The sequence below is a fragment of the Podarcis vaucheri genome (genome assembly GCF_965113315.1).
Source record: "Podarcis vaucheri genome assembly, chromosome: 5".
In the NCBI taxonomy this organism is placed as follows: Eukaryota; Metazoa; Chordata; class Lepidosauria; order Squamata; family Lacertidae; genus Podarcis; species Podarcis vaucheri.
In genome coordinates, this window is record NC_138763.1 from 74,168,288 (window position 1) to 74,189,304 (window position 21,017).

The 21,017-nt window shown below is 43.1% G+C and overlaps 1 protein-coding gene across 3 annotated transcripts; it reads left to right on the forward strand.

The window, feature by feature from the left end:
- The first annotated feature begins 91 nt into the window (after positions 1 to 91).
- PBLD (phenazine biosynthesis like protein domain containing) lies at positions 92 to 19,046 on the forward strand. Of its 3 annotated transcripts, none has more exons than XM_082222982.1 (9): positions 92 to 279; positions 9,897 to 9,996; positions 10,851 to 10,949; positions 11,034 to 11,143; positions 11,229 to 11,258; positions 12,779 to 12,867; positions 13,325 to 13,503; positions 17,548 to 17,610; positions 18,641 to 19,046. In XM_082222982.1, exons 2-9 carry the CDS (start codon positions 9,936 to 9,938, stop codon positions 18,751 to 18,753), a joined length of 744 nt encoding a protein of 247 aa, XP_082079108.1. In that variant the 5' UTR covers positions 92 to 279; positions 9,897 to 9,935; the 3' UTR covers positions 18,754 to 19,046. The 3 variants fall into 3 exon arrangements, with proteins under 3 accessions (XP_082079108.1, XP_082079109.1, XP_082079107.1); XM_082222983.1 differs by lacking the exon at positions 92 to 279 and adding an exon at positions 1,264 to 1,398; XM_082222981.1 differs by lacking the exon at positions 92 to 279 and adding an exon at positions 4,096 to 4,299.
- Positions 19,047 to 21,017: the final 1,971 nt, after the last annotated feature.

The following is a 21,017-nucleotide window of genomic DNA, read 5'->3' on the forward strand; positions in this document are numbered from 1 at the left end:
CGACAGCCGTTTAGATCGAGGGAGCGAGATGGCGGGGCGCATGCGCAGAAGGAAAGCCTTCCAAGGCCGTGTGTGCAGTTTAGCGCTGCGTAAGCCCAACTCGCTGATGCTTTCGCCCTTGATAAGCAGGTGTTTTCAAGGTTCCTGTTGCTAATGCTGTGCCAATAAGGCCAGTGAGTTCAAAATAATGGGACCATAATTTAACGACACTACCCCTGGAAAAAAAGGACATATGGCATCCCTACCAGCCAGCTACTAAGTCACAACTCACCACAATAAGTCAGAAACGGTCTTATGTGTAAACACAGGTCTTTGTAATACAAAAGGAGCACTTTTAGTTTCAGTTGACAGAATACTGGAGAGCCTGTTAAGGATCTTAAATAGCAACAAGGAGAAAATAAATAGTGACACTGTTTGCAATTGTGTCACATTGAGTGTAAGAAGTGTTGCCAGGGTCTTGAATATTCCTTCAATGGATTATTCAGTGAAATCCTATTATTGGCATCTGTCTGTCTCAAGAGGCAATGGAAGAGTGTGCCATATGAGAGCAGCAAGGAGGAGGATATGTCAAAGAGAGTTGGGACACAGCCTTGTTTCACGCCGCTCTTTCTAGAGAAGGTGTCCAAGGATGAACCTGTTGGTTTCTGCTTCCCTCACTGAGCAGCAGCTGCATGTCACAAGACAATGTTTTCATTCCACAGTTCAGTTACTGTTGGGTTCCCACTGGAAAGGGGGACTGGATGTGACGTACACTGGTTTTCTGTTTCTGTTGTTCTGTGGTTTCTTTGTTGAGGGAGTTGCTCTGCTCTCACAGAGGCAAGATGTACTTTTGTGTGTTCTCGGTATAGCGAAATAAAATACCAATGTAGCCATACTGGCCTCATCCTTTCGTTGCGGACTACACTCTGCTGGGCTCAGGACAAGACGAGCCATATCAGCTCCAGATGGGCCGGAGCTGAATAAACTAACAGAACCATCATACTGGACGGTGCTGCATATGTTCTTGTGAAAAGACACGATCATCTTGTGGAGCTTAGGCATCCTATCACATTGTCAAGTCTATCATGGCAGTGTACAAGGGGCATGTTTGCTCCCAGCATTTCTCCCGCAACTGGTGCGGTGAGAGAATCATGTTGACCTCTGAGCTCTAAAGCCGCATGGTGGCTCGGGATATCGTATCATTCTGCACTGGGGAGGAACAGTTCTGTTCAAACTCATTTATTTTGATATTATTATGAAGTCTGATAAACAGGAACATGGGAAGCTGCTGAGGAGCACCAGTGATTCACCTAGTTCAGTACTGTCTACACACTGACAGTGACTCTCCAGGGATTCATGCAGAGATCTGTACCTGGTCCTGCAAGGGTTTGAGCTGGAGACCTTTGGCATTGAAAGCAGGTAAGTGCTCTACTACTTCATATCTGATGTTTTCTCCCTTTATGCTCTTGATTTATGGGCTGCTACTAAAATGAGGCTGCATTTTAATTAACTGTCCCGTCCCCCCCCCATTACGTTTTATTGTAATTTATATTTGGTGTTAGCCACTCTGAGCCCAGCCCTGGCCAGGGAGGGCAGGATATAAATAAAATATTATTATTATTATTTATTTGCATTTGAAATGTAAATTCCCCACTAGTCCTGGAATTGCAGTGCTCAGATCATGGGGCAACAAACTAAGGCCCTTGGGCCAGATCAGGCCCAATTGCCTTCTGGATCTGGGCCACAGACAATCCGGAAATCGCCGTGTGGATCGCCAACACGTGTGTTCTTTCCCTTTCCCTCTCCCTCACACGGCAGTGGTGGCGCCTCCTCCCTCCTGGTTTCTCCCTGCCCTGCCTAGAGGAGGAAGGGGGCTGGGCTTTGTTGGTACCAGCAGCAGCTGCAGTGCTCGAGCGGCCGCCATTTTAAGCAGCCTCTCTCTGGAGCCCTTTCCCGCACCGCTCATCGTCCTTCCGCCGCTGCCAGCCCCTGCCACTCACAAGACACAGGTAAGCAGCTCGTGGTGCTCTTGCATCATTCCCCTCCCCCAAATATAGTCCGGCCTCCCACAAGGTCTGAAGGACAGTGGACCGGCCCCCTGCTGAAAACGTTTGCTGACCCCTGGCTCAGAGGAATGACACACTGCCCCCATCTTTCAGCCAGAGAACAAAGAGCCAATTATGTACCTCCTGCCTCCTAGGAGGAATATCATGGAAAAGGGAAAAATAATCCTCATAGTTCCCAATCCGGTGTATCATAAGCCTTACTGATTTTAAAGTGATTAATGGGCAATGAGTATGCATGCTGGTTCCAAAGAACAATCTTAAACTCATAACTTTTATTGCATCACAGAATAATTGCCCCTTAATGTTTAAAACATGAAATACTGCTTGCCTAGATAAACAACTGTTTCCAGAAAGGTAGCCATAATCATCTGTTGCAGCAAAAACAACAAATTCTTGTTGCACCTTAAAGACAATTTCTTACTCTTCAAGGTGAGGACTCTGTTTTTTTAAAAAATAATTATGGCCCCCAAACCCTATGGACACAAGGGAATCAGCACCGCTGAACACACTAAGGCTTTTTTCTGAGTAAATGTGTAGAATTTCACATCTGTTGTGTTTCTTTCTACAGAGATAAATAGAAATAATTCTCCAAATTCAGTTAATAAAAATTAACTCCACACATAAATTAGCTTTTCTTGATGCTTAACCTTTAAAGAGGCCACCTTATCCTTTATATATCCATACAGTACGTATTTTTCGTCCCATAGGACGCTCCGTCCCATAGGACGCACCTAGTTTTTTGGGGGGGAAATAAAGGAAAAAAATTTTTCCCTTTATTTCCCCCCCCCAAAGCAGGTCGGGGAAACAGAACCAGGTCGAGGAACAGCAGGATGGCGGCACTGCGCCTCCCTGCTGTCCCCCGAGCTTGTGGGGCTGGCCGATGTCTGCTCTGCGCGAGGGGCGCTCTGCATCAGGGCGCCCCCCCCTGCGGGGCGGCAGGCTGCTATCCGCAGCATGGGGAGCCTTGCAGGGAACTCCTGCAAGGCTCCCCACGCTGCGGATGTCTGCCTGGCGCGGGGGGCGCTCTGCTTCAGGGCGCCCCTCGCGCTGGGCAACAGGCTGCTATCCGCAGCCTAGACATCCCTGCCGGACCTCCCATAGGGCTGCCTAGGCTGCGGATGTGTTCCTGAAGCCTGGAGAGCGAGAGCGGTCGGTGCGCACCGACCCCTCTCGCTCTCCAAGCTTCCGCAAAAGCCTGCATTCGCCCCATAGGACGCACCCAAATTTCCCCTTCATTTTTGGAGGGGGAAAAGTGCGTCCTATAGGGCGAAAAATACAGTATATCCAACAGTTCACTGTACTATTTCTTCCTAAAGTCCAGTAGCGTAGCTAGCGTGCGGCAGGGGGGCAGTCTGCACTGGGGGGGTAGGGCACCATGGGGGTCTGTACTGTGGCACAGTGGCTGCTGTGCATCAGGGGTTGGGATTCTGGGCAGCCAAGAAATTTGAGGGCGGAACGGTGGTTGCCTGGCATTTTGGATGCTACAAGGGGGCGGAGCCACTTCCCATCCCTAAAATCAGCAACTTCCTAAAAAAGGCTCAATAAGCTGCTGGTGGTTGCTACACTGCTGCTTAAGTCCCCAAAATATCAGAAACTGGCTCCACAGTAACTCAGAACAAGGCTTTCAGTGTTGCTGCCCCATTCTGTGGAACAGCAACCCGGTTGAAATATACCAGGCATGCACTATCTGTACTTTCTAAAACAATGGAAGATGTTTCTGTGTGAACAAGGTTTTCCAGCAGCTCAAAAATCCTTTGCCACAGATGTTCATTTTGTATTGTTTTTAAACCTACAGTATATTCAGTTATTTTTTATATAGTTTTAAAAACCATTTTAGCTGTTTTTATGATATATTTGTAAATCACATTGACACACATGTAAAAGGGAATTTATAATTTCAGAAACAGTCATTAAAATAATGTTGGAATTTCTTATAAATAGAGGGAAAATGTTAAAAATGTGGTTGCTGGGCTGGGACATGTAAGGAAGAAAAAAAGGAAAGTAAGTGTTGGCAAAGCTACCAGTTTTTTGTACTCACTTGGTGCAACAATATGCTTGTAATATTTCACTTGGTGTAATATTAACTCAGCCATTTATGCAACAGCTGAGAAGATGAGTCAGCAGTTTGCAAAACGCCATTTTTAAAAGCAGTCAAGAATAAGGGAAGAAAATGCAGATTTCTATTTTCACAGTTGATGCCTTTACAGATCAGCCGTTTTCTGGAAATCCTGCAGCTGTTTGTCTTCTTGAAGATGTAAGTTTTTGAAACTTGTCTTTACCAGAATGCTGATGTTTGTGGCTCAGTGGCCGAGCATCAGCATTGCATGCAGAAATTCCTAGGTTCAGTCCCCAACATCTCCAGGTAGTATTGCTGGGAGAGATGTTGCCTGAAACCCTGGAGAGCTGTAGACATAATGAGCTAGATCAGTGTTTCCCAACCGGTGTTCCGCGGCACACTAGTGTGCCGTGAGACACCGGCTGGTGTGCCGTGGGAGGGAGGCGGGCGAGTCGGGCGGCGAGAGGCGGCGGCGGCGAGGATCCGCGTCGAGCCGGGGGCGGCTCCGCGGTGGTGGTGCCGAGCGGCGGGGCAGCGCGCGCAAAAGGGAGGAGCGCGAGACAGCGGAGGAGGAGGAGGCCGCCATGTCCGGGCAGCAGCAGCAACAGCAGCAGCAGCAACTCCCGGCGACGGCTCCTCCTCCGCCCGCTATCGCCGCCACCACCACAACAGCCGCCGCCGCCTCAGCTGCCGCCGTCTCTCAGTCCCTCGCTCTGCTGCCTCCTCCCACCCCGGCAAGGGGAAGGGAAAAAACGTTCACTTTTGTGCGTCCCTCCCGGCGTGACGCTGCACGCTGACGTCACGGGGCGGGGCTTTAATGGTGGTGTGCCGCGAGATTTTTTTCCGGTAAACAGGTGTGCCGTTGCCCAAAAACGTTTGGGAAACACTGAGCTAGATAAACCAATGGCCTGATCAGTGTAAGGCAGCTCCCTACATTACAAAACTTTGCTGTGTGTGACTGGTGCCATTTATGTCAATTTTTAGCGATGCTTTTCTTGACTAAGGATTGGTTTGTTGTGGGTACAGAAAATTCCTGTGCTGTTTATCTGGCCCAGTGTTTTTCAAAAATTCCTGCCCTCAGGAAACTTTTCACAGTAATGTCAAGACTTTCCAGGAAGCATTTCTGCAATTAATGTTTCCCTCACTGAAAAATCCCTGCGAAGTTTTCTAGAGTTTTCTAGAACACAGATTGAATTCCAAATTAGCCTATTTCATAAGCACTGGCAGTCTTATTTATGAAACAGTTGTGCACAATGCTTAGATTTAATCTGATTTAGTCGTATTGATTTAAACAAAGCCAACCCAAGGTATTTTGTCACCCGAGTATGGTTGAAAAATGTCAATTGCTACTTTTTAAGGTGTTCCAGCCCCTTCAACAGCATAGCATCTGTTTATGATCTGTGATCCTGACTACAGTGGTACCTCTGGTTACGAACTTAATTTGTTCTGGAGGTCCATTCTTAACCTGAAACCGTTCCAAACCTGAGGTACCACTTTTGCTAATGGGGCCTCCCACTGCCACTTCGCCGCCGACATACAATTTCTGTTCTCATCCTGAGGTAAAGTCCTTAACCCAAGGTACGACTTCCGGGTTAGCGGAGTCTGTAACCCGAGTGTTTGTGACCCAAGGTACCACTGTACTGCTGTGCCACAATCAAGAAGTAGAAAATAACCTTATATCAGGCAGTGATCAGGCCACTCCTACGGAAACTGGATCTGGACCCCGAAGATACTAACATTCTAGCCTTCTTGGACAAATATTTGAATGTTTCTAGGCACTTGTGGATGATAGTGGCATTTGAAGAACTAGATTCCCTCATTCAGAAAAGCTCCTCCATAAGAGAAGGCAGTGGATTGACTCCAAAAAACACATGAAGGTCATCAACTTGGTGCCTACAGGTGCCATGGCACCCTCAGGTTGATAGTCTTAGATAATGTACTGGATGGACCAGTAGTCTGACTCAGTATAAGACTTTTTTCCATGTTTGTTCCTAACGAGTTCTTTTCCTGTTTGTGCATGTGTTGCCCACTGGATTTTATTTGTGCCTTTTGCCCCTCTCTGTCCCTTGCACCCTTATCTGCCTTTCTTTGTGTTCTTTGTCTCCCTGTAATCTCAGCACTTTCTCATATGTCTGTAACCTCTGTCAATGAAGTCCTCTTGTGCCTGTCTGAATCCATTGCTCGGCAGCTTTTCTGGCTGGTGTTTAAGAATGTTTGGCCACACAGCTACACTGGCTGTGCTCAGGAGTGCTGTGCCAATGATTCAGTAGCTCAATTGGCATGCCATCTCTCAGTCTCTGGATGCCCATTTGCAAATATGTAACCTCAGGTTACATATGCTTCAGGTTACATACGCTTCAGGTTACAGGCTCCGCTAACCCAGAATTAGAGGCACGGCGTGCTTTAAGAAGTGGCAAAAAATATTAGCTAAATTTATATGGCAAGGGAAAAGAGCTAGAATTAAATTTAAACTCCTCACGGATCTAAGAGAAAGAGGGGGCTTTGCAGTTCCGAACTTAAGGCTATATTACGAGGCCGCTTGCCTCTGTTGGATAAAGGATTGGGCAATCTTGAAAAATACAGATTTGTTAGATTTGGAGGGGTTTAACATTAGATTTGGCTGGCATGCCTATTTGTGGCATGACAAGGGAAAAGTTCATAAAGAGTTCTCTAACCATATTATTAGAGGTCCGTTAATTGAAGTTTGGAACAGGAACAAAAAGCTCATTGAAAAAGATACCCCCTGGTGGCTTTCACCAATTGATATTTTAACAACTAAAAAATTAAATCTAGAGGGTGAAAGATGGACATATGAAGATCTTTTAGTTAAGTCAGAAAGGGGGTGGAAAAGTAGACCATATGAAGAGTTAAAGGACAAATTAGTTGGTTGGTTACAATTTCACCAAATTAGTGCGCTGTGGTATGACCATAAAAAAAAGGGATGAGTGAAAAAAAGTCCAGATACCAGGTGGAAATCCTAGAAAGCAATACTAAACTTATTTCCAAAATGTATAATCAATTGCTGGACTGGGAAACTAAAGATGAAAAGGTGAAGGGTGTCATGGTCAAATGGTCTAGAGACTTGGGGTATAACCTGGAACATGACAGATGGGTGAAACTTTGGAGGAGTGGTATGAAGTTCACGGCCTGTGCTACTCTCCGAGAAAACTTAAAAAAAATGATGTATCGTTGGTACATCACCCCGGCAAAACTGGGGAAGATGTACAAGACCGGGGATAGCACATGCTGGAAATGTAAAACTATAGAAGGTAATTTTTTCCACATGTGGTGGACTTGTGATGAGGTGAAAAGATTTTGGGGACAAATTTATGATGAATTAAAGAAAATATTGAAATACACTTTCCCAAAAAAACCTGAAGCGTTCCTCTTAGGTATGATCGGAGAGGAGATCAAAAGCGAAGATCAAACATTCTTCCAATACGCAACGGTGGCGGCTAGGATCCTGTTAGCGCAAAACCGGAAAACCCCTAACATCCCCACGGTTAAAGAATGGCAGACGAAATTATTTGAGTATATAGAGTTAGCGAGATTGACACAGATATGTTAATATGTGTTAATCTGATATCTATTTTCTATTTTTTTTCTTTTCTATTTTTTTCTACTTCTTTATTTTTACCTTTTAAATGTCTGTATGTTTTGGCTGATGTAGTTTGCAAGAATTTAATAAAATTTACTAAGAAAAAAGAAAAGAAATAGTGCTTCAGGTTAAGAACTTTGCTTCAGGATAAGAACAGAAATCGTGCTCCGGTGGCGCGGCAGCAGCAGGAGGCCCCATTAGCTAAAGTGGTGCTTCAGGTTAAGAACAGTTTCAGGTTAAGTACAGACCTCCGGAACGAATTAAGTACTTAACCCGAGGTACCACTGTATCTTGAATCATTAAATCTTGGACCATGTATTGCAGAGCTTTCCAAACTTTTCATGTTGGTGACACACTTTTTAGACATGCATTATTTCACAACACAGTAATTCAGTTTTACTAGCCAACCGGAGGTTAAACTAACCACTTTTCAGCCCCGAAAGGAGCGTGGGGAGCGTTCATGTGACACACCTACACACTGCAGCTGACACACTAACATGTTGTGACACACAGTTTGGAAAGCTCTGATGTAGTGTATATATGTGACTTGACCTTTAGACTGTGGTTTGGCTAATTTTCTAGAGATATGTACCCTCTGCATATAGTTTTTTATTGTTTCTCCATGCCATGCCATACAGCAGGCTTCCTTAACCTCGCCCCTCCAGATGTTTTGAGACTGCAATTCCCATCATCCCTGACCATTGGTCCTAGTAGCTAGGGATCATGGGAGTTGTAGGCCAAAAACATCAGGAGGGCCAAGGTTGAGGAAGCCTGCCATACAGGAAGGATTGTTCCAAAGCTGTGGGGGGCAGGGTAGTCCAGATTTCCTCATCCTCCCAACTTTTTTTATCTTTTTTGGGGGGAGGTGAGTGGGGGTGCAGAGACATTTTCATCTCAACATCCCGTTTTCCTGATTGTTCCCAAGCTGTTAGGGTTTTCTTGGTGGGGAGAGGGAAGGAGCCCAGTGCAGAAGGATCATAATTATTTTCTTTTCCTGGATTGTTCCCAAGTTGCTTGAGGCTGGGGGAGTGCAGAGTCATTATCATAATCTTTATTATCATGTTTCCTCTGATTTTTCTCAAACGTTATGGGGGAGGCATTTCAGTGGCATCATTAGTAGTACAGTGGTACCTTGGAAGTCGAACGGAATCCATTCCAGAAGTTTGTTCAACTTCCAAAATGTTCGAAAACCAAGGCGTGATTTCCAATGGGCTGCAGGAAGCTCCTTCAGCCAATCAGAAGCTGCAGAAGCCCCATCTGACTTACGTTCATAAACTGGAACACTCACTTCCAGGTTTGCGGTGTTCAGGAGCCAAAACGTTGGACTCACAATGCGTTCGGGATCCAAAGTAGAACTGTATCATCACTGTTTTTTCCTACCTAGCCTGCTGCCGGGATTGTTCCCAAGTTGTTGGGGGTCAGCACAGCACAAAGGCAGAAACATTATTAATATCATCTCATACACCCTAATTTTGGCATGATCGTGTTTATTTAGTTGAATAAATAGGTCCCCCATAAAGGACTGTGCACAGGGCCCCACAAACCCCTGGGTCAGTTAGGCCAAAATAAGAGAACACAGGATTGCTATATTTCAAAACTACCACAAGATGGTGCTAGTTAGTTGTCTGAATTTGTGGGTTTCTGCTTTGCTTTGCTTTGCTGGGTCATTCCATATCAAGTGATCCAACTTTTTCACCTCATGTCATCCAGTTTTCTTAATATTTTGTACACTTGCTGAATGATCAAAACTAAGTTTAAATCTAAAATTTAAAATTTTTATCCAGTTTGTGATGAACTTAAACTTAGTTTTGATCATTCAACTTAGTTTTGATCATTCAACAAGTGAATCATCATTCACTTGATCATTCAACTTAGTTTTGATCATTCAACATTCAGATTTTCCCAGACATCCCAGCAATTCCCACCCTGCTATGTCAAGGGAATTACAGATGTATTGTATGGTATCTCATAGGGAACTGCCTCCTAATGGCAAAGGTGATGTTTGGGGTGGCTTGCAGGTTATTTTTTTAGTTCTTTATTCCTACTGCTTCTGCATCTCTGTTGAATAAGAAACAGTACCAATGAACCCATTTAAGCTTCATATGTAATGCTAGGCTCTTTGTTTATCAGGTCTTTTATTTTGCTATAAAATAAATAATACCAATTCACGGGCAATTATTTTATTTTTTAAAAATAGGAACTGGAAGAAGGTTGGCACCAAAAAATCGCAACAGAAATGAACCTCTCAGAAACGGCATTCATCAGAAAACTGGATCCTACTGATGACTTTACAAAAAGTAAGACTACATTAAAATAAGCAGTAATTTTTCAGTTGACTTCAGCAGAAGGTAGATCATATCCGCTGCTTTAAAAAATTAAGGAAGGTTGATACTTTAGTTAGTAGACTATAATGTAAGTTGAGGCAATAAATACTTGGTGTATAAACATACCACAGACCTAATCTGGTTTATCAGTTAAACTTTTTACCCAAGGAACCCTGGGAATTCTACAATTTCTAATGTGGCAGAGTGGACTGTATTGCTTAAGACTAAAGCAGAGAGATACCACTGAATGCTCCTTTGCATAAAATCTCCCTGCAAGCAGAAAAGTAGCAGAAGGGGTGACACAGATTAGAATTTGTATTCCTAATCTGCTAGCTTTCTTACAGAGAATTGAAACAACAACTCAGGGATGCATTAAGAATGGCATCTGTCACATGCAACCTGGAGTGGTGTTATGAACTCTTGGCACCTCAGGAATGCGCCATCTCATTTTGTAGCACAGGCAGTCCAGGGCGTAGTTCCATCTCATTTTCTTCATCTTGGAGGAATTTTCATCTGTTGAACATTTTTATCACCAAATAGCTGACACACACAATAGCCTATAGGGATGCTACTGATTCATCTTCTCAAATACCTACCACACCCATACTTCCATTTTTAAAAGTTAATATTGGTCATTGGCATGTTACAAATAGATGGGTGTTTTATTTCTCTTTTATCAAAGAAAACCACAGATGTTTTGTGGAAAGATGTTACACGCAGTAACACTATAAAAGGGCAAGTAAATGGCTGAAAATCTGGTGTGATACAGCCGTAAAGCTACAGGAAGAGTTTACTGTAAGCCTGACTCTTGAATTTTCTTTTCCTAGGTTCCCATTTTGGATTAAGGTGGTTTACACCAGCTAAGGAGGTCCCACTCTGTGGCCACGCTACCCTTGCCTCAGCAGCTGTGTTATTCCACAATAAGAGTAATTAACATTTAAGCTATAAGTTATTTGCAAATAAACCTTTCAACCTATATTACAGTTATATGTTTCTAATTTTAAAAACAGAAAATGTGAATTCAACCCTCACTTTCGTAACTCTGAGTGGAGAATTAAATGCCAGACAAGCAGGCGATCGTATTATCCTGGACTTACCTCTTTATCCTACTTATCCACAGGTTAGATAAACTTAAATTGCCAGCACTTTTCCAAAAGATTAGTTAAGAGCAATCATTTTATACATATTTCTTTCTTTTCATCCAGGATTTCCAGGAAGTGGAAAAGTTAGTGAAGGTAATTAGTGTAATCCTTATATTATTTATTGTGATTTTATTAAATGTATAGTGAATAACAGAGTATTCCAACAATTCAACAACATCGTCCTTATTACTGCACTGTACACTTTTGCAGAGTGAGGCATGTCTAACCCTGCAAAGGACTGCCGGTAAACCTCTATGTCAGTGGTTCCCAATTACTACAGATCTCCTGTTTTTCCAAAGCCCCTACTTTTGAAAATTTTGATATATCTGTGGTAGCTTTTGTTACGTGAATGTTGCCACGGACACCCTGGGTGAGTTACATAGACCCCCCCACAGGGTCTATGGGCCACCAATTGGGCACCACTGCTCTATGCCATACATGTTATGCATCATTATGTCTCTTTTCCCATGCCATATTGGCCTGCATGTAGCAAGCATCCTCTGTACCTCAAATTATGCAGATGCAATTTTAATGTTTATGAAACATTTCATTAATCATGGATGCTAGCTCCGTGGTAAAAGATTTTATTCCAGGTAGTGCTACTATATTAGGTTAGTTACTGTGTCCTTATTGCAAAATTGTTCCATTAATAAAGTAGGGAAAGTCTGTGGTTTGTGGTGAACAGAACTGGGCTCAAAGCTACATTTGGACATTAGGTACACTTTGGGCCTGACCCCAACTTTCAGTCTAGTCTACTGTGCAAGGCTGTTGTGAGGATAAAATGGAATAATCATGCACACTAGGGGTTACATTAGAGAGGATGGGTACTTCTTGGTTTTTGACAGATCCAGGTAAAGGAGTAGAGACTGAGCTGCATTAATAGTGTCAAGGTACTGTGGGAGGAGATGAAAAGTGAATGTATCTCTCCTTTGGGCTTTGAAGATCTCAGCCAAATTATCTCTGAGCTCTTGGGCATCAGTCCATGTGTTTAAGAGTGGCTTCTCTAAATGCTCTAAAGAAACCAGGAGGAATCTGAGTGAGCAGACAGAAAGCACATGTAGGCTGCATGTTCTCTTTCTGTGTTTATTTGGACCATATGAAGCTTGAGCCCTGTACGTCATCCTGATGCAAAGATGAGTAAGCTCTCTCTGCATCTGGAGCACACAAACAACTTATTCCAGAGGGAGAGGGGCTTAAATTTGGGTTCTCAAAGTGTTAAGAAGAGGAAGTTATCTGTCTGCTCTCCCACACGTGTGCCTAAAATGTGTGCATCCTTTGATTTGACTGAGAATGTAAAAAAGGTAAAGGGACCCCTGACCATTAGGTCCAGTCGTGACCGACTCTGGGGTTGCGGTGCTCATCTCGCTTTATTGACCGACGGAGCCGGCGTACAGCTTCCGGGTCATGTGGCCAGCATGACTAAGCCGCTTCTGGAGAACCAGAGCAGCACACGGAAACGCCGTTTACCTTCCCGCCGGAGTGGTACCTATTTATCTATTTGCACTTCGTGCTTTCAAACTGCTAGGTTGGCAGAATGTAATGCATCCTTAATGATTGTAATTTAGGAGATGCTCTAGTTCTTTGGGGTTCATCCTGTAATATTTTGTTACCAGGCAGCTGTAGGCGATATGAATGTTCAAGATGTTCGCTATTCTCCTGACACAAAGAAGCTCCTTGTCCGTCTCAGTGATGCTTATGGAAGGTATATGTGTTTTTCTACAAATTTCATTAGCTATTAGCAAGGCTGGGGAATATTTGGCACGCCAGATGGTTGCTGGATTGCAGCTCCCCTCATTGTTGACTATTGGCTGTGCTGACTTGGGCTGATGGAAGTTGGACTCCAACAATGTCTAGAGGGCCATAGGCTCGTCATCTTTGTTATATGTAAATTAATGTGAACCCCACCTCCCCTCCTTTGATGCCTTATTCTGTTTGACTGGCACTGCAAAACCCCTGGCGGGCAGCAAGTTGGTGAAGGCTGTAGTAGACATTATACTAGTACTGGGCGCTTGCTCTTACTGTCACTATCCTTACTTTAGATACCAAGAACTGCAGTATGTTTCAGCTCATAATTGTTTTCACTGGCATGTTTTAGCTTTAAATTTGCATACGTAGGAAAAATATATTTAAATGTTTAACATTTCATGCTTAACCTCAAGGTCTGATTTGGAGAAAATACAAGTGAATGGCCAAGAACTTTTGCTGGCTGAGAAGACTGGGAAAGTCCAAGGATTAATAGTCACACTTAAAGGAGATTTCCACAGAAAACATGAAAGCTATGACTTTTTCTCTCGATACTTTGCTCCGTGGGTTGGAGTTCTGGAAGATCCTGTCACAGGTGTGTTGGTGTGTTTAAGCAGGGCTTTGCTCTCATTTTTATTAAACATAGGGGAATAATTCCTGTTGGAAGCTTTACTATGTACAAAATTCAGAATAACTCTTGGGCTACTCTGCTGTAGCAAAAAACAAGAAAAGCCAATGATACCTTTAACAAATGAGCAAAATGAGCTTTTACTCTCATCAGATACATCTGTTGAGGCAGATTTTTGCCTATGAAAGCCCATGGCACTATACATGGCCCAGCATTATTTGTTATATGTACCTATATTGAACTAACATGATAGCTTAAAAAAATACATGTGTATATACATGTGCATATTTGGTGTTTAAAACCCTTAAGAGATTCTTGAAATAGAAAAGTAAATGAATCAACAATAAAATGGATGATAGATGCTATATTGTTCAGGAGGACCACATGCACATGAGTGGGTTTTAGTTTTGGTATAATTTCAAAGGTTGACCTAAAACCAATGAAGAACAAATAAAAATAAAATACACCACAATCAATATTTATAATGGCTTTTAACACACTCTCAAAAGCTTGGTGTTTATGGGTTGTTGTTGTTTAAAAAACCAATTTGATAAAATATAGTCATCTGTCAAGTCTTCCCATTCTACCATGTTGAAGAAACAAAGTCCTGGAAGATGCCATGCAGGTATGAGATGGGTTAATAATAATAGTATTTGTATACTGCCTTATACCCTTGGATCTCAGGGTGTTTCACAAAATAAAATCACATATAAAAATCACAATATAAAAAACAGAAAATACATAACAAAAAAGCAAAGACAACCCAATAACCCCCCTTTCCACAATACATTTTAAAAGGGCATCAGATGTCAATCAGCCAAAGGCCTGGTTAAAGATAAATCTGCCTTCTTTCTTCAATTCTGGATGCTTCAGCCCTCATGACTGCAAGGCATGGAGGAGAATTCTAATGTGTGGAGATGTTCTGCACATCCCAAAGGTCTTTGCAGGATACTGCCCTTCCCCATGTGACAGCCAGTTTGCAAATGAGGATAATAATTCAGCCTTACCTTTGTTGTTGTTTAGTCGTTTAGTCGTGTCCGACTCTTCGTGACCCCATGGACCAGAGCACGCCAGGCACTTCTGTCCTCCACTGCCTCCCGCAGTTTGATCAAACTCATGCCAGTAGCTTCAAGAACACCATCCAACCATCTCATTCTCTGTCGTCCCCTTCTCCTTGTGCCCTCCATCTTTCCCAACATCAGGGTCTTTTCCAGGGAGTCCTCTCTTCTCATGAGGTGGCCAAAGTATTGGAGCCTCAGCTTCACGATCTGTCCTTCCAGTGAGCACTCAGGGCTGATTTCCTTCAGAATGGAGAGGTTTGATCTTCTTGCAGTCCATGGGACTCTCAAGAGTCTCCTCCAGCACCATAATTCAAAAGCATCAATTCTTCGGCGATCAGCCTTCTTTATGGTCCAGCTCTCACTTCCATACATCACTACTGGGAAAACCATGGCTTTTACTATACGGACCTTTGTTGGCAAGGTGATGTCTCTGCTTTTTAAGATGTTGTCTAGGTTTGCCATCGCCTTTCTCCCAAGGAGCAGGCGTCTTTTAATTTCGTGACTGCTGTCACCATCTGCACTGATCATGGAGCCCAAGAAAGTAAAATCTCTCACTGCCTCCATTTCTTCCCCATCTATTTGCCAGGAGGTGATGGGCCCAGTGGCCATGATCTTCGTTTTTTTGATGTTGAGCTTCAGACCATATTTTGCGCTCTCCTCTTTCACCCTCATTAAAAGGTTCTTTAATTCCTCTTCACTTTCTGCCATCAAGGTTGTGTCATCTGCATATCTGAGGTTGTTGATATTTCTTCCGGCAATCTTAATTCCGGCTTGGGATTCATCCAGCCCAGCCTTTCGCATGATGAATTCTGCATATAAGTTAAATAAGCAGGGAGACAATATACAGCCTTGCCGTACTCCTTTCCCAATTTGGAACCAATCAGTTGTTCCATATCCAGTTCTAACTGTAGCTTCTTGTCCCACATAGAGATTTCGCAGGAGACAGATGAGGTGATCAGGCACTCCCATTTCTTTAAGAACTTGCCATAGTTTGCTGTGGTCAACACAGTCAAAGGCTTTTGCATAGTCAATGAAGCAGAAGTAGATGTCTTTCTGGAACTCTCTAGCTTTCTCCGTAATCCAGCGCATGTTTGCAATTTGGTCTCTGGTTCCTCTGCCTCTTCTAAATCCAGCTTGCACTTCTGGGAGTTCTCGGTCCACATACTGCTTGAGCCTTCCTTGTAGAATTTTAAGCATAACCTTGCTAGCATGTGAAATGAGTGAAATTGTGCGGTAGTTGGAGCATTCTTTGGCACTGCCTTTCTTTGGGATTGGAATGTAGACTGATCTTCTCCAATCCTCTGGCCACTGCTGAGTTTTCCAAACTTGCTGGCATATTGAGTGTAGCACCTTAACAGCATCATCTTTTAAAATTTTAAACAGTTCAGCTGGAATACCATCACTTCCACTGGCCTTGTTATTTGCAGTGCTTTCTAAGGCCCATTTGACTTCACTCTCCAGGATGTCTGGCTCAAGGTCAGCAACCACACTACCTGGGGTGTACGAGACATCCATATCTTTCTGGTATAATTCCTCTGTGTATTCTTGCCACCTCTTCTTGATGTCTTCTGCTTCAGTTAGATCTTTACCACTTTTGTCCTTTATTATGGTAATCTTTGTACGAAATGTTCCTTTCATATTTCCGATTTTCTTGAACAGATCTCTGGTTCTTCCCGTTCTGTTGCTTTCCTCTATTTCTTTGCATTGCTCGTTTAAGAAGGCCTTCTTGTCTCTCCTTGCTGTTCTTTGGAAATCTGCATTCAATTTCCTGTATCTTTCACTATCTCCCTCGCATTTTGCTTGCCTTCTCTCTCCCGCTATTTGTAAGGCCTCGTTGGACAGCCACTTTGCTTTCTTGCATTTCTTTTTCATTGGGATGGTTTTAGTTGCTGCCTCCTGTATAATGTTGCGAGCCTCCATCCATAGTTCTTCAGGCACTCTGTCCAGCAAATCTAAATCCTTAAACCTGTTCCTCACTTCCACTGTGTATTCATAAGGGATTTGGTTTAGATTGTATCTTACCTGTCCAGTGGTTTTTCCTACTTTCTTCAGTTTAAGCTTGAATTTTGCTATAAGGAGCTGATGATCTGAGCCACAGTCAGCTCCAGGTCTTGTTTTTGCTGACTGTATAGAGCTTCTCCATCTTTGGCTGCAGAGAATATAATCAATCTGATTTCGATGTTGCCCATCTGGGGATGTCCATGTGTAGAGTCGTCTCTTGTGTTGTTGGAAAAGCGTGTTTGTGATGACCAGCTTGTTCTCTTGACAGAACTCTATTAGCCTTTGCCCTGCTTCGTTTTGATCTCCAAGGCCAAACTTGCCAGTTGTTCCTTTTATCTCTTGATTCCCTACTTTAGCATTCCAATCCCCTATAATGAGCAGAACATCCTTCTTTGGTGTCACTGCCTTGGATTCGTATCGAGATCATTCTATCATTTTTGAGACTGCATCCCAGTACAGCTTTCGCCACTCTTTTGTTGACTATGAGGGCCACTCCATTTCTCTTACGGGTTTCTTGCCCACAGTAGTAGATATGGTAGTCATCCGAACTGAATTCGCCCATTCCCGTCCATTTTAGCTCACTGATGCCCAGGATGTCAATATTTATTCTTGCCATCTCATTTTTGACCACATCCAACTTACCCAGGTTCATGGTTCTTACATTCCAGGTTCCTATGCAATATTTTTCTTTACAGCATTGGACTTTCCTTTCGCTTCCATGCATATCCACAACTGAGCGTCCTTTCGGCTTTGGCCCAGCCGCTTCATCAGCTCTGGATCTACTTGTACTTGTCCTCCGCTCTTACCTTACCTCCAGCCTTACCTCCAGCCTTACCTTACTGTGGCATTATAAGGATTATTTTTTTAAAATGCATGTGGTGTGCTTTGAACCCTAAACATGTTACACTTTTTTGGTTATGATTATTACATCTTTTCATTTTCTTTCCAGGATCTGCTCATACTGTCTTAAGTAGTTACTGGTCACAACAACTGGGGAAAAAGGAAATGTGTGGTAAGAATCTCTCTTCATTTATAAGAATAAACCTTAGGGCGCAATAATTTAATAAATGTAATCTGTTAAAAATAAAATCCGCAAAAACTTTAATTACACATTAATTTTTCCTCCTGTTTAGCCAGAGGGTCTGAAGGCAAGCAAGGGTTCAGGAATGTATATGGTCACAGTGCTGTGCAAGGATCTCAGGTGTATTAGTTTTTCCACCCTTGCCAAAATTGATGAAAGAAGAAATGTAAGCCAAGCTGTTCTTTCCAGTTTGCATGTAGCAGGATAAAATTACTGTGGCTTTCCTTCTACAAATAAGAACCATAGGCAAGTGAAGATGATATTGGTCACTTAAAATCAATGGCAATATGTCTTTGAAGCCTGGATCTAAAGAAATACTTGTGTTATTTTTAAGCTGTTTGGCTCTAGGTGAGTTAACATACATATGGGATTTGCTATCCCCATATCTACTTGAAACTGTAGATCAGTTCACACATTACTCTGGTGTGGGGTAATTTTGTGCTCACTCAGGAGCAGGGCCATGCGCTTAGCCCCATCCCCTGCATCCTTCCCCCAGATATGTGTTCCATGTGGTTGTCTGTAAAGGAATTCTTATATGTAAGACCTTACATGGGAGCAGGATCTCGTGCATTAAGAGTTCCTTCACAGAACTGTAAGTTCTGAAGATACACTTTTCTTCCTAACTCAAAAACATGCCTTCTTTGAAGGCTCTTCCCTGGCCCCCAAAGGTGGAGGGAGCATGAGGAGAGACTGTGCAGCATATAACATGCACATAGGCTGCAGAGTTTTGTGGGGGACAGGTGGAGTTTGCATCCTCCCTATTTGCTGTCTAGGGTGAGGGCTTCACCATAGCCTGTCAGTGGATTGGCTCTGCTGAGTTCAGTAATTCCATAGAGCTTTCCCCTTTCTTTAATCCATCTGCTGCTCATTAGTGACAACCAAGCATTGCAGCATGCATCGTTCATGGGGAACACAGATAATAGGAAATATAAATACAAGCCTCCCCCCTCTCTTTGTTTAGCATTTCAGTGTTCTGCTCGTGGAGGAAAGTTGAAGATTCTGCTTCGGTCTGATGGAAGAGTAGATGTCAGTGGCCAAACAGTCATTGTGTTGAAGGGTTTTTTGACCATTTAAGAAAATACGCTGAAAAAAGGAGAGAGAGAAAATAAAATGAAATAAAGCTCTTCGTCATTACAAATTTCTATTTCTTCTTATCGTTGCTGATGCAGATGAATATTTTACAGAGAAAACAACTACTTAAATCAAAAGGCAAAATGGACATAATTCAGAAGACAGGCAATTTAACTGAAATTTGATTTTATAGTTTTATCTGATTTTTATTTGTTGCATTGCATATTTGTAAACTGCCCTGAGACTATTGTGGTATATAATTTTGTTTAATTAAATTAAAATAAAATGTTTGTATACTTTTATTTCCATTACTATCCTCTTCTGTGCTATCCTGGCTGCTTGAGCCAGATCATAACAGATTAAGGAACACATTTATTTAATAATGTGTTGCAATTTCTGTCTAGCCCCTTTGTAACTGCTTGGGACAATTCATTCCATGACTGTTTAATCCTATCCTCGTAAATAGCTCTACGTATATAAGCTTGAATTTGGTAGACCTCTAAAGCAGCGTTAGAGACCGAATGCAATTCTCCAAACCTCTACTTCATATTATCCTTTTGTATTTTTGCCTGGCTGGAATGTGCCCTTGTACTCTGGTCATGCCTCTTGCTTTCCTGTATCGAGGATAGAGAATGGTGTGTGTGTAGAAGCTAGTCTGTTGTACGCAGGTAAAATTTTTATTAATTGCTCCACCCATTTTTGCCTCTGTCCCTACAAGCTCCAACATCACATGGCCCCCAGAAGGTTGTCCAGAAGGGAATGTGGTTTTCAGGATGAAAAAGGTGCGGGCAGCAGTCTCCATCATATTTGAAATCAAGTCTCAGAAGCAAGTAAATCACACTCTGCAAGTTAGAGTTAACTCTTTATAAGCAAGAACAATATTTGCACAGACTTGGCCCAGTGTCAGGCCTAATGAGGACAGAAGCTCATCCCTGGTACGTCTGATCCCATGGATCAGTTGCCAAGACTAAAAGCCCCCACCTCCCCACAGCTGTCTTAAGTCCCCTCCAGGGTTTTTCTAAAGCAACATGAGACTGTGCCTGCATGAAGCTAGCTTCTTCACCCTTTTTATGCCTCCTCTTGTTCTGGGAAACTAGAGGGGAAGGGAGCTGGTTGCAGCAGGAACGGGAGACACCCGTGACTCTTCATCAGCCAGACTCATCTCTCCCTCTTGGCTGCTCATCCCCCTCTCCTGTTTCAGCTTCTGCCACTGATTCTGGACTTCTTTCTGCCGAAGACTCCCAACTTCCACCTCCTCCTCCCAGTCTCCTCTCTCTGACCACTCATCATTGTCCCACCACCAGTCCCCAAGCTCTGAGCTTTTTTTCCTTAGGGGGTTTCCCAGCAGCTTCCTTCCACCATTCCTCTGTGTCCAACTAGTCCATGACCTCAGTCCTGGTTGGTTCCCTCTTTATTTTTTCCCCCAGGTCAAGCAGCTTGACTCATTGTTGCCACCATTTTAATTCCCATATAATGCAATACCACACTTTGCCCTGCAAATAACCTAAACATGTAATACACACATATCCACCTAATGTTGGATCCTCCAAAACTAGTTAGGGGGGGGGCAGGGACTACAGAATAACAGAAATTAAAAATCTCTAAATAATACAGATAGTCGCATGCAACTACTTGAAAATGGATGAGTGTCTTTTTCGTGGTTGCCAGCAATCTGTTAATGTGAAACTGCCATGTGATTTGGAAGATAATTTGCTTCTTCATGATTTACAACTCTGAATAAGACCTCACCCAATTAAGGCATAAAGGTCAAATATTTGTCGGTGTGGGGCCAGACGAGTGTGTACCTCTCATAGCAACTGACCTGAACCTCTGGGTAGGCTTCTTTAGAGGTTTTAAGCTCAAGTTGCCCTGAATAGTTTTCTATTAGACCTGTTGATTGTTGGGTTTGCATACATGCAAAGAAGGGGAGCTGTACCAAGCTGAAATGCTAAAGAGCATCTGCTATACAAATCCTGGCTATTGCCCTATTTTAAGAACATAAGAGCCATACTGGATCAGAACAAAGGTCCAGCATCCTGTTCTCACAGTGGCCAACCAGATGGAACCTGTAAGTAGGACCTTGAGTGCAACAGCATTCTCCCCACTTGTGATTCCCACAGTTGGTATTGGGCTGTCTAGTCCATACTGCACTGCTAGTCCAAGTCTTGGATAGTTGAACAGGGGTAGTAAAGTCTTACTGTTTGGGGCTGAATGCTTCACACCAACTGGCCTACCCAGGAGCACCACACAGACAATAATTTGCCTTT